The 14,695-nt window shown below is 33.4% G+C and overlaps 1 protein-coding gene across 1 annotated transcript in view; it reads left to right on the forward strand.

Moving 5' to 3' along the window:
- The window catches only part of AGPS (alkylglycerone phosphate synthase), a 153,781-nt gene that overhangs the window by 85,254 nt on the left and 53,832 nt on the right, over positions 1-14,695 (forward strand). Inside the window, exons 11-12 of the mRNA XM_036743434.1 lie at positions 1,535-1,662; positions 12,933-12,984. Of these exons, the coding sequence (XP_036599329.1) occupies positions 1,535-1,662; positions 12,933-12,984 (180 nt within the window). The remainder of the gene's footprint in view (positions 1-1,534; positions 1,663-12,932; positions 12,985-14,695) is intronic.

Raw genomic sequence — 14,695 nt, forward strand, 5'->3', positions numbered from 1 at the left:
TCAGTTCAGGGAGCTCAGGAGAAAGACCTTGGCTAGATGTATAGCTCTTGCGTCATCTCTGTAGCATTGATAATTAAACCTATGACACTGATGAAGTCACCAAGTAGTCTTCCAAGAAGGAAGAGAGGGACATAGGACAGAGCCCTGTGGTTTACATCACAGGGGATGTGATGCGGATGACAGTTCAACTGAGGACATTTAGGAGTGGCCATGTAGGTAAGAGACACAGCAAAAGAGAGCAATATTATTAAATCCAAGATGAAGGACTATCCAGGAGAAGATAATGGTTAAAAATATCAAACGTTTCTGAGAGGTTAAGAAGATTGAGGACTGAGAGTAGATTTGGAAAGTAAGATCATTGGACATTGTGGAGAGAGCAGTTTCATTTGAATGAGGCTGTATTACACAGTGTTGAGAAGGGAATGAGAGATGGGCTGCCTTGCTGCATTGAAGGCCCAGTTGGAATTGGATAACAAATGTGTAATTAACTTGTCAAGGTTACCCGATTTTTTTCCAGCTCTGTTGCTGGGAAATGATCCTAGAATGTTCCTAGGGGTAAGAGGGAGCTATTGGAGTTTGCGTAGGATGGCCTTGGGCTTTTCCGTGTATGAATAAGTATGTATAGAAGTATTCCCTGTCAATTCTGCTCTGAATTTTGTCACTCCCACAAACTCTGCATTATAACTCTTTATCCATTTTGTGTGTGTGTGTGTGTGTGTGCGCGCGCGCGCGCGCTCATCTCCATTCACCCATAGGTATAGAAATTTATAGTTTTCTCAGATAAATCTTGTAAAACTTTCTTGGCATTTCTCTTCACCTTTTATGCTTCATGATGGTAGGCTCTTAATGAATTTCATATGCGTAAAACATTTTTTAAAAATTTTTTTTGGAGGGAGGAAGGCAGGGCAATCGGGGTTAAGTGACTTGCCCAAGGTCACACAGCTAGTAAGTGTGTTAAGTATCTGAGGCTGGATTAAATTCAGGTCCTCCTGACTCCAGGGCTGGTGCTCTACTGACTGCACCACATAGCTGCCCCAATGCATAAAACATCCAGTGTTTTAATGTAGGCTTCAAGTTAGGGAGACTTGAGTGCAAGTCTTGACTTTAACACATAATAGCTTTATGATTACCAGCAAGTCATGTAATTTCTTGGTGTTTTAGGAAATCCTCTGAGACTATACATTACTTCTACTCATAAGTTGTTGATTTGTATAGGTTTCACCTATACCTGCCACGTAAAAGAAAAAAAGTGACTCAGTTACTCTGAATGAAAGTTATGGTGAAAGTTTAAAAAAAAACACATACATGCATACATACTACATACATGTATGTGTGTGTAATATATACATATAAACATGATGAATATATTGCTAAAGGTCTTAGAACATTATGGGAACTACTTGAGTATTTTAAGTGTTTTGTTTATACATTTACTTAATTATTTTTTCCTTCAGATAAAAAATATTTTTTTAAAGAAATATGATATAAAAAGTGGCATGATGATTAATTGAATCCTGCCCTTACTTCTTTTTAGGAACTCTTGGTGTGGTTACAGAAGCTACGATAAAAATCAGACCAGTCCCTGAATACCAAAAGTATGGCTCAGTAGCCTTCCCTAATTTTGAGCAAGGAGTAGCCTGCTTAAGAGAAATTGCAAAACAGGTAAAATATTCTTCCTTTGTTCTACTATAAAGCTTTGTGATAGAAAATTATGAATAATTTTTACATTTTGAAACTAGATGATATTTTAATAACATTTTTACTTTGTGTTGTACTTTTCTGTGATCTGTTTCAGTTCATTTTGAATTTTTTTCCTCAAATCTCTTACTATTTTATTTGCTAACTCTTTTTTTTGTAATTGTGACTCTTACTCTTATTTCTTAAGTTAAAGAATGCCGCATTATTTTAAGTCAGTAGGATTAACAATATTTTTATCTTTAAATTAATCAGTTTTGTTTGGAAATCATATTTTCTGTTCTTTTAAAAATAACTTGATATTTTTAGTTTTTACATTGCCTAGATTTCTTTTTATCCCTTTCTCTCCTTAAGAGCCATCCCTTATAACAAAGAATTTTTTAAAAAGAAAAGAAAGAGAAAAAAATTCAATAAAACCAATCAACTAATTGAAAAGAAATTTGACATATCGTTCTTCACTCAGTGCAAAAAAGTAGGGTCAAGCTCATTTTTTATATCATAACATTTAGTTTCTGTTGTTTTTTATGTTATATTCATTGTATATATTATTCTTCTGAATCTGCTTACTTTATATCAGTTTATGTAAATTTTTCCGTGCTTCTCAGTATTCATCATGCTTGTTGTTTATTATAATAATGTTCCATTACATTCATGTACTACTATTTAGCCCTTCCCAAATTGATGGACATCTACTTTTTTCCAGTTCTTTGTTGCCACAGAAAGTACTGCTCTAAATATTTTGGTATATATGGAGCCTTTCTATTTTTATGAGTGACTACTGGGTATATGCCTATCGGGTGGAGTCTCTGGATCAAAGAATATGAATTTTTTAGCCAGTTTATTTGCATTATTCCAAATTGCTTTCCCGAATAGTAGAAACAGTTTGCAGCTCCACCAACAATGCATTAATATGCCTATTTCTCCACAATTCCTCTAACATTGACTATTTCTATAATTTGTCAACTTTGTCAGTTTGCTGGCTGAAGTGAAACCTCAGAGTTGTTGTTATTTGCATTTGTATCATCATTAATGATTTAGAACTTTTTTTATATGGTTGTTAATAGTTCACAGTTCTCTTTCTGAGAACTCTTTTTCCTTGTCCACTGACTTTTGGTCTTATATATTTTTGTAAAGTTAAAACATCCATCCATCCATATATGCATATATTTCCCATATGAAACCCTTATCAGAAATATTTGCTATTAAGATCTCCCTCCCACACAGGTGTTTCCCTTCTTAGCATAGATGCATTAATTATGCTTGTGCAAAAAAAAATTTCCGTTTCATATCAAAATAATCTTTTACCTTTCATAGCTATGGGTAGGAGACTAGTTTTTAACCAGACAAAGGTTTGAAGTAAAATAGATAATTTTGATTACTCTACTTGGACTCATTTGTTTTTCTCAAGCAAGAGACTTGTTTAGCTACTAAATAGTATTTACTTGCCCCAAACTCAAAATTTTTGTTTTTGGTAACCTAACAAAAATGGATAGATGGAAGATTTAGAAATGCCAAGATGACAGTTTTTCTCATAACATCTTATTAAACTAGGACTGAGTTTTTAAGATAAAAAAAAATACACCATTTCTGCTTCTGATATCTGTTGCATATTTTATCTAAGTATATTTTAAACTATCTTTAATTGACTGTGTCCTAAGAGGGTACTCAATAAATTCTTGTTAACTGACAAGTAGAAAGAAACAATGAAAATGGCTAGATCAGGGTGGTTTGAGAAAAGGAATGAATTTGCTCTGATATTTGGAAAAATCCAAGATTTTAAGGAAACATAGCCATTTAATTTTATTAAAACAGTATTTGAGAAGTACAAAGTTAGTATAAGAGAGGTGACTGAAAATTAAGGAGTTTTTACACAAAAGTGAGAGTTTTTCTGAATTTTCCAGTGATCATGGATTTGGACAGAAATGTAACCACTAAAATTAAATTCCAATTAATTCTTCCAGGAAAAAAATGCATATGACAGAAGTAGATACTTCAGCATAAAAGATCACATAGTCAAGAAATATTCCTGTTATTGCCAGTGACTTTACTGAGTGCTGGAGATACAGAGAAAGTTAAAAGAAGGCCCCTGCTTTCAAAGAGCTCAGTCTAATGGGAGAGACAACATCTAAACAACCACGTAAAAACAAGCTATATACAGGATAATTTGTAGGTAACAAAGGGAAGGTACTATAATTAACAGGGATTGGGAAAAGGCTACGTATAGAAGGTAGGATTTTAGCTGGGACTTCGAGGAAGCCAGGAAAGCCAAGAGTTGGAGATTAGGCAAGAGAACATTCCAAGCATCATGGACAGCCATTGAAAAGAAACTCTAGCCTAACTTGACATTTTGCTAGGGAGATTGGAGGTACTTAACAATTGGAAGAACACTAAGTGAATTTTACATCATAGGAAGTTTATACGTTATTTTAGCCTATCTTTTTTTTTTTTAAAGACAAACAAACCTAAGGTTTTAGAAGTCTTAGTAATTATAGTCTTGCATAAATTATGAGATATTTCTCTCAAAATGGATTTGAATCATTCCTGCCAGTTGACAGAGTTCAAATGGAAGATCATCTTATTAGTTGGCCTAACTCTAGTATCTTCCTACTCCAGTCCATAATTCATTCAGCTGTCAAAGTGATTTTCCTAAAGCATAGGTCAACCATGTTTTCTGTCTACTTAGTAAACTCCAGTGGCTCCCTCTCACCTCCGGAATCAAAGATAAAATCCTCTGGTGTTTAAAGCCCTTCATGATATAGCTCCCTCCTACCGTTCCAGTTGGGTCACTCTTTTCTCCCTACCACATGCTCTTCAATCCAGTGATATTGGCCTCCTGGCTATTTTACAAACAAGACCCTCCATTTCTAGACTCTGGGCATTTTCTCTGGTTGTCCTCCATCCTTGGAATGTTCTCCTTTCTTATCTCTGCCTCCTGGCTTCCATCAAGTCCCAACTAAAATTCCACTTTCTACAGGAAGCCTTTCCCAATTCCTCTTAGTTCTATTGTTTTCCTTCTGTTAATTATTTTCTATTTATTCTCTTTGTGTTTACTTATTTGCATCTATTACATTGTGAGCTCCTTGAGAGCAGAGACTTTTTTCCCTTTCTTTGTATCCCCTGGCTTAGCTCAGTGCCTGGGACATAGTAGACAATTTTTAACAAATGTTTATTGACTGTCTTACAGAGTGACTGAGATGGCAAAGTTTTCGTAGTTGGTATTTTGATGATTGCATCAAATCCCAAAACATTGTACTGCCTCTTTAATGAAATTCGTAATCTTTAAAAAGGTCTGACCTAATTGCCTACCCAGGAAAAATCAAATGAGTGAAGAATTCCAGTTGTCTAGAGTAAGGTATTAAGTTGATCTCATTGGACGAAAAACGTAGGTAGAAAATGGACCAGATCCAAAACCGAATGGAAGAAAGAAAACCTGCAAGTTCAGTTTTTTCAGAGTGGCACAGCAATTTTAAAGATTTCAGATTTCTTCTTGAAACAAATCATTTTAACAGCGTATTTTTCCATTGCTACTGCATCACTGAAAAATAGTCTCTAATGAATCTAAATCATGAGTCACCCAAAAGCAATGGAAAAGTACATGATGGTCATATAAGTAGGCTGAGGCATGTCACCAACAACTAATTATTACACATAAAAATTGATGTAAAGGATACAATCAAAAAGATGCATGATATGAAGAGGATTGTAGATACACCATCGCTGTATTGGTTATCTATATAGTGCCAAAGAGTCCTAGAGAAGGCCCTGAGCATGTTCAGTGGACTGGATTTCCTTATTTCTTTAAAAATAATACTACCTAATATGCTATATGTCATTATTTTCTCTCAAAATATCGCTACAAAATATATTGGGTATATTACTCTATTTTCATTATGGGCTGCAAGAGAAAAGACCACACGTTTAATTCAGACATATTTCAACTAACTGTAAGTTTCATGTTCAGACATTCGAAAAACCACATTATTCAATATAAGATGTACGTCTGTATAACATGTAATAATAAATGTACATTTGTTCATTAATTTCCAGGATGTATACCTTTCCTCTTGTGTTATGGCTCAGAATTAGAAATCATCCTTTGTATTAGTACAGTTAGATAGAAAAAACCAGTAAATTATAAGGTTTTAAACCTTAATCATTCAATCTGGGATTTAGAATTTCAATTGATTGCAAAAGAATTAAGATCAATTAAAATAGATGGCACATGGTTTATAATTGTGCCAAATTCCTGATTGAATAATGAGTTGGCTGCTTGTAATCCTTCACTGTCATTTCTTAACACTTCCATTTTGTGATACTTTTCACACTCAAGTTGCATTGGAAATGGCAACCTATATTTTGGATGAGTATCTCTTGGGAAGAAGAATGCATTTTTCACAAATAGCAAAGTGTACATCTTCATCACTAAAGGAATTATATTAAGAAACTCTTTGCTGACTGCAGAAGAATTCTACTAAATTCTTTCTTCTCTGCATGAGGAAATAGCCTCTTTCAATACCCTACTGCCTATGAGGAGGTAGAAAGGAAGATGCAGTAGAAGATTAATGTGATTATATCTGATAAATGGCAGTCCAGTACAGTGACCAACTTTGCTCAAGTAGATTGGTAAGTGATTGATTCTTAAGGCTTTTCTTTCTTAGGAAATGCCTATCTCCCCTACCTTCCTTGTCCTCCTCCCACTTCCCACACCAAAGTAATTATGACAGTTCTTTAGGTATTCATCAACTAATCCTATTACCAGGCATAATGTTTTGTAATTTGCTGATTCCATTGACTTTCGTTGTGATGGTAGTGGTGTGCCTTTTGGAGTTTTTCTTTTGGTTTGTATTTGTTTTGTAGGAAAAATTTTTTATCAAGTTGAGTAGAGAAGGTTTAATTTTTTTTTAGCCTATGAACAAAACTAGCAAATTGTGCCTTGCATCATTAGATGAAGCTATTCATTTCAATAAAATATGAAGTATCGATGTGCTATATATTATTGTTTGTATTCTCTCATTTGAAAATTCTTGAGATTCTAATATACATAAAACTAAATTATTATTTTTATACATAAAACTAAATTATACATAAAATTAAATAAATTAAATTATTAGAAAATATAAAACCAAGTTATTAGAAATCATTGTTAGAATATAAATTTTAAGAATATATAAAATTAAATTATTAGAGCCATTATTAGAATAAATTTCTTAGAATGTGTTATTAGAATATATAAAACTAAATCATTAGAACCATTAACCTCTAAAGCTGCTGTTGAATACCCTTACCTGTGCCATATTGGTGCTTCTTGGTATCTACTGTGACCTTCACAGCTTTGAGTAGCTTTTTAGTTAATTAAGCTTTTCATTTAGTAAGTATGGGTAGAATGTCAGCCTTAGAGCCAGGATGGCCTGGGTTCAAGTTATGCCTCTGGCACGCACTGACTTTGTGATCATGGGTAAGTCACTTAATCTCTCAGTGTTCCAGGAAACTTAACTGTAAGTTACAAAGGAACTGCAAATTTGTAGCATGGAGAGAATTTCCACATCAGGAGTTCTGTAAGTTTTCATAGATTTGGACTCCCCAAACTGTCCTCTTCCCCTGCCCTGCCACAAAATTAAACAGAAAAGCTTAAGGTTAGGATTTGTAGAAGCAGATTGTTCTTTTCACTTAAAAAAAAAAAGCAACAAAAAAAATGCATGAAAATTTACATTGGAATTCACTTAGATATAGAAGAATATGAACTCACTGATTCCTTCCTTCCTTCCTTCCTTCCATCCTTCCTTCTTTCCTTCCTTCCTTCCCCCTCTCCTCCCTCCCTCGAGATGTTGCCAATATCCCTGGCATACTGGAGAAAAGTTAAAGTTTAATCCTTTGTTAGGACATTTAATTCTATATCAGGCAAAGTATGAAATTTTGGAAGCAGTTGGCTTTTTACAGGGAACAAAGGTTTAGAGTCAGTGTAAAATTTTCCCTCACCTTTTTTGTCTAAGGCAGACATATTCTGTAGCTCAAAAATTAACTTAGCTATATGTCCATTTGCTATGTTAGTATTGTATTCATAATCTAGATATTCTTTTGATGCCTCTTATTTTTATGAACCTTACCTAACAACATGGATTAATCTTAATGCCAAGCCATTGACTATGAGGTGCTTATTTATGCAGCTTTAGTTTATGAGAGCTAATCAACTCCAAACGTGCCACTTTTCTTTTCACAAGGAGGAAAATATTTTAGTCATTTTCCTTCCACTCTAGATTGTTTTAGTCACATGTATCCTTTTGTGAAAAGAGAATTTCTTTTTCAAACTATTTGAAGGCAAGTAGGGAACTCAACCATTGAAAGACTTTTTTTTTTTTGTTCTTGTAAGGTAAGATAACACTTGCAAATGAATTTAACATAGATACTAGGTGCACCATCGCTTTTATTATTATGAATCCAGATTTTAGCTTTAAACATCAGTGGCATCAGTAACAGTTTGTTAGCAAGAGGAGCTCATGGGCACTACATAATCATTTTTTTCATCAGAAAAGTCAGGTCTCTGATGTCATTAGAGTAGGAAAATACTCTTACATTGACTTTATAAGATATAGTTAAGGATATTCATTATTGAATTATTTTAAAACTCAGTGTTATCTGGCAGTATGTTACCGATTCTATGCAAGTTAAGTGGACGTGGTTCCTGCCCACTAGGAGATTATAATTTAAATTATTTATTATTACCATTAGTTTTTTGTAAGTATATGCTTAAATTAGGTTACTTGAGTAACCGAACTGATATTTTCACAGTAAGATTGCAGGTTCCCCTCCCCTACCCCGACCTTATCCTTCTACCCCAAGTAGCAGTCTCCCATTCTTGTTGCTCTGCGTGAGGAAAATTTACATGGTCCAATTCTGATTCTCTTCTAAATAGTTGAGGAGCAGAAATTTATGGTTAAGAATTGAGGTTGATTGACTTTTGTAATGAGTTTTACCACTATCTTCTGACAATTAACAATGTATGTAATGGTTGGAAAAATTTTTGCTAATGATTTTTTTTGAGATTGACCCACAGCTTTGTTACTTATTATAAAATGTCAATTCTGAGTCTTAAAAATATTAATAATTGGTTTTCTATTTTTTGGGCACTCTAATCAAGTCAGCCTCTTAGCTTTGCTGTCTTGAAAAGGACTTTGAGAAGACAATAGCAATTTTATATGGTTATATTGATGTTCAAGTTTTAGGGAGCTAATACATATCTATTTATGCTTCCTTTGCTTAGAAGAAAAATCTAGATGTTAGTTAACATTTTAGTATTTATTGTTGCCACATTTCCCATAACTTTTTCTTACTGATCATTTAATTATACAGTACAGATTGATAATGGTGAAGTGACTATGTGAAGGTCTCATTTCTATTATCTAGAAAAAAATTGCTGTTGTCATTTAGTACACAGATTGGGCATAAGCTTGTTTTGTTTGACTGTTCCAGATCCCCTGAAGTCCTGGTTATTGTGTCAGGTCTTTTATTCTTCAAACAAGTAAAAAAAATGGGTTCAACCTTTCAGGGTGGTTCTGCACACCTACCAGCAGAGGTCACTTAAAGCAAATAACTTTGATTTCTTTTTTCATTTTCATCTCTGCTATATTGCTGACCTTGCTTGAATGAAGAGTGTGAGATTGAATTTAGAGCACCACTTGTTAGTATTTTTGCTGTTTTTAATTTGGAAAAAAAATTACTTGGGTTTGTGTCAGGGCAACCAAAACTACTTGATTACTTTATCTATAAAGTTAATATCAGAACTCAAACCTCTAAGTGGAGGGGGGAAAACCCACATAAGGATTGTAAAGTATGTGCTAAACAAATTTGTGGTAAAATGTTTTCCTTCACTTTTCTCATCTTTGGAGCCATATTTATTGTTTCCAGTTTGGGATACTCACATCAAAAGGATAAAGCTGAGCAGAGCAAGAGGTTATGAGATTAGGAAAGAGTTAAGTTATTTTCAATTTCTAGGTATGGAATGAATTACTAATATAAAGGGTGTTTTACTAGGCTGTTTATCACGAGTTTTTTTTAGTGAAAAGTAATTTTAATACCATTGAAATCATTATACACATTGGGTTTTGACCGTTGTATATTACTTAATTTTTTTATTACAAAGGCTAGGTTTTGTTTTTAAGTACTGAGAAGGTATTTAAATAACTAGAGAAAACTTATCTTCCTTTGGTGTTTGGGAAACTGGTCTAAGTGTTACTTTATCCAGCCTGAAGTACATAATATATCTTTGTACTTATTTTGGCATTTATAGCCTGGAATGAACACTAAAATTTGAATCCCAAGTCCCCTAATTAAAAGTCCTGGACTATATCTTTTATTATCATATGCCAGTGGGTCACTTAAACTACTTTAATACCTTTGTTTCTTTATAAAAAACTACTAATGACTTTTACAATACCTATTTGACAGGAACCTCAGGAATAGCAGTGCCACCCAGACCACTAGTCCTGCTCCCTGCCTGGCCCCCAAAACCATCACCCTGGGCAACAAACCCTATGATAGGAGGCAGCATATGCTTAGTCAGTCCTCCACTACCACTCTGACCATCTTGCCCCCTGTAATTTTGGTAGTGATAGCCCAGGGCCCCGAGTTCAAGAGAGAGGGGAATTGAATAACTCTATTGTTACCCCAGCCCTTGTAGCCTTCATGTAGGGAATTAACCCTATAAAGAGGTGACCTGGTAACTTCTTTCAGATAATGGTTTTTGCAATTGAAATGATACTGAAAAAGATACATGGCCATCTGCTTTACGTTTGCAATGTAAGGACCACTAGGCCTTTTCCATCTGACTTATCGCTGAAAGTGTTATCGTCTTTTCCTTAAGAGCAGAAATTGTCTTGCTTCTATTTTTATCCCCAGTTCTTAGCAGAGCACTTTGTACATGGTAAGTGCTTAAATGGTTTTTTATTCATTCATTAGAATGTGGAAAATCTGCTTCATGAACTATAAATACATTAAAGTGATTATCATCATCAATAATAAACCAAATTTTTTTTTCTTTATCCACTTATGTAACATAGAGGCAGTATAGTAAGTAGAGTGGTAAGCTTGGAGTCAGGAAGACCCAAGTTACAAATCCTCTGTCACTTAACACTAGAAAGACTGGGATTTAAGAATTGTTTGGAGGGCCAAACTTGAATCAATTGATAACAGTAATTTATTTTTTATCCATGAGGCAAAGAAAATAGAGATAACAGGATGCATATTTTTATTTCAAAGTGAAATTTTAATATCTCCATGTAATTATATTTAAATTACATTTGTGCAGATAGGATAAATTATAGTAAAATATCAAAAAAAATTATGGGTCAATAATCTTCTCTTTAATGACTGTGTGATCCTGGACAAGTCATTAAATCTGTGCTTCAGGCAGTATACTAGGACTTGTCTCTTAAGTCATAGAGGGGTGGTGATCTTAATGGAGGCTCTTCCCACTCTAAGAGTTTCCCACCTCTGAGGAAATTATAGTTCCCTAAGTATATCTACCAATATAGTTAAAATTTTATTGCTTAAAAAAGAAGATTTTTACTTTTCATTTAAGGCATTACTCAGAACATTATTGTATATGATATATATACCAAATTCTTTGTAATTTTACTTTGAGATTTTTATTAGGCATATAAAGGCAGAATGATACATTAGTAAGAGAACTACCTGCTCAGGGAAAACCTGCTCAGTTTTCAGATTTTTCACTGACCAGCTATATGATTTTGGGCCATTTAACTCTTTCGGAGCTGCAGTTTTCCTTGATGGATAAAATAAGTATGATGATGCCCATTCTGCTTACTTAAAAGGGTTGTCCTGTGGATTTAAAAGAGTCAAGTGCTATGTGAATAAAAGGTATTATTATGAATTTGTCAATGGATTACCAAGTGCCCTTTCTCTAGATCCACTGTGGACTTCCTTATAGTGAATTAGTTTTGGCACTTAGTGTGAAAACTGAAGAAATAAACTCTTTAACATGTAAAATTACAATAAATTTTGTCATTTTGATTTTAAAGGCTTGAAGTAATTTGTGATAGATAGTGTTCCTTAGTATAATACTAATGACAAGATCTGATTTTTTGTGTGTGTGTGTATTCTACAGTTGGTTACTGGATTTAAAAAAAAATTATTAAGGCTAATGTTAAAGACTGGCAAATGACTGTGCTTTAAATTATTAAAATTTATAGTTATTCAGTGCTAAAATTTTGTGACTTAAAATAGTTAATTAATAGAAATTTGGTCACTTCAAAATTTTATGCAAAAGCTAAGAAATTCATTTGTAATGCAGTTAATTTCATTTCGGTGTAGAGAATTTAGCTAACTTGGAGCTTGATGACTTGAGAGCAACATGTTGGGTTTTTAAAGTGTCACAAAGATGAATAGCTGTCTACCTGTTTTTCACCAGCACAAGGAAATAATATACTGTATCATTGTGTTAATATGTAGTAGTTTTTTAGTTTATTTCAGTGGATATATGCTTTATGTTTGCTTTAGAAAACTAATTTATACTTTGATGCTTCAGTGTACCCTCAAAGGATTTTAAAACGCTAGAAACTTTAGGTGTGGTTTTCCTATTTTAAATGAACTAAAGGAAGTCCAAAAAGGGATTAATAATAATTCAGGTATTTCACATTATTGGCTCAAAATGTGTAGAACATCATATTTTATAATGGTATTTATTGCAGATAAGTTTAAAAGAATTAGAATGTTCTGCTTCACGAAAACTTCCAGCAGTTCTTCTCATGTGTGCCAATATTTTAGGAACGAATGGTGTGTGCTAGATGACAAAAATTCAGTAGAGATTAAGTATAATACTCTAGGAGACTTATTTAGTTTTTATTAAACTTCCTACTTGTCTCATGGTTTAATTTTAGAGTAATTTCCTTTAGGATTTTGCCCTGTGAACTATTACTGTTTTATCTTAATAGTATTAGGCCAGCCTTCTTGTTTAAAAAGAAACACAACAGAAATGAGCCAGTGTACCTCCCCTGTTGGATAATTGATCCAGGTTTTCTTTTCTTTCATTTTGTCTTCCCCTTTCTTGCATATATCTTCATCATGCTTTATTTGACTCTGTATGAAGTACTATAAAATTTCTCTCATATTAATGAAGCTCTTGTTTACTTACATTTGGAGAAGTAAGTTTCCTCTCAGGACAAATGGTCTCTTTGAGTAGTGAATATTTTAAAATCCTTTTTTGTGTCTTTCTTTTTGAACAGAGATGTGCTCCTGCATCCATTCGTCTCATGGACAATATGCAGTTTCAGTTTGGTAAGTTAAGGAATACGAATTTGTAAAGTTGTTTGTCAACTTAGCCATTCTTACAATTTGCCCATCCCCTTCTTTGTTTAAATTTGTTTTACAAAATTTCAGCCACCTGACCTCATTTTTTTGTTTCTATGGTGTTTATACAAAAAATGTTTAGTTTATTAAAATCTTAACTTATTAGATCACACATTCCTTATAATTTCTGTAGAGCCAGAGGTCTTAGCCTGAGGATAGATTCCTGTGAGTCTGTGAACTTGGATGGGGAAAAAAAATTCAACATTTCTTTCAATTGGAAATGAAGGCAGCAAAATATTCAGAGAAAGGGTTCATAAGATTCAGCAGACTGAGAAAAGGGTTCATAGTACAAAAAAGGTTGGTAACCTGTATACTAAAGCAAATACGTTTATTAGAAATAGGTCAAAACACTGGAAGACAGGATAAATCACTTCATTGTGTCATATGTGAAGGTATCATTTAGATGAATTCGTTGGGGAACGATCATAGGTGTACAGAATCTATCTGTAGCTATATAATATATATGACATATATATATTTAAAGTTTAAAAAATTATTTTAGCTACATACAAATGGTTGTTTATTTGACTTTCTTATTCAGTAATTTAGTACCTGCAAGGTACATTTAATTTCTACTTCACTTATCTGCATTTCATTTTTTTTGTGCATTTGTCTAGATAATATATAATAGGACCTTCTGAGTTATGTACTCCAGTTATCAGTATGAATTTTGCCAGATTAGGTACTGATTTTGTAAACAGAATCTCCATTGTAACATCTGTCATTAGATTTGTTAGTGAAATTGTTTTATATGTATCTGTGTGTGTGATTTTAGTGAATTTTATGATAAAATATGCACTTTGATCCAAAGTAAAAGTTTAAATCTGCCTTTTGGAAATTCTTAGGACAGAAAATGTTATATCATCCCAGGGAATCATGAAGTAAATGGCATTGAGAAATTTCCAAGCTACTTTTAGCATTATTCAAGAGCAGTCCCTATATTCTGTTCCTGTACATTTTATTAAATATTTAATTGAGAGAGTAAATAGACTTGCCACTTTTATAAGGTATGATTTCTTTTCTCAGTCATCATGTTGCATTCATTAAATTATTTTTTTCACTACCAGTTAAAGTATCAGAGGCTTTCTAACTAGACTTTTTCTTCAGAAATAAAAATCCTTTCTTAGAAGTATTGTGAATGTTCACATAAAAATACAACTTTTTAAAAATGGAATGTGTGATTTTTATCAATGCAGGAAGATTCCAGTGCTCTGCAAGTGTGCTAAAACATTGCCTAGGGCACTGAGCTTGTCAGTGACTTGCCCAGGTTTGCATAACCAGTATCCAAGGCCAGCTTTCTGTCTGTTAAGCAGTATTCCTTCTCTATGGATATGATTTTGTTTGGGATTTGTTGAGAAGTACCTGTTTTGTCAAAACAGAATTATCAACAAAATCTAGCTGGATGAAACTTAGTGCTGAACATTTCCATTTTTTCTTTACCCTACATTCCTTTGCAATTATCTGGGGGCAGTAACTTCCATTTCCTATGACACTTATCTTTAGTAATAACAACTCATTTCCCCCTTCAATAACAGAACTATAAAGTACAAAAAGGGCAGTGAACCAACTTTGGGAGTACAACATAAGCAATGATATGCCCAGTTTTTGTGGTACCACATAGTAAGACTTCCCAGCATTT

The sequence above is a fragment of the Trichosurus vulpecula genome, chromosome 2, assembly GCF_011100635.1.
Source record: "Trichosurus vulpecula isolate mTriVul1 chromosome 2, mTriVul1.pri, whole genome shotgun sequence".
Lineage (NCBI taxonomy): Eukaryota > Metazoa > Chordata > Mammalia > Diprotodontia > Phalangeridae > Trichosurus > Trichosurus vulpecula.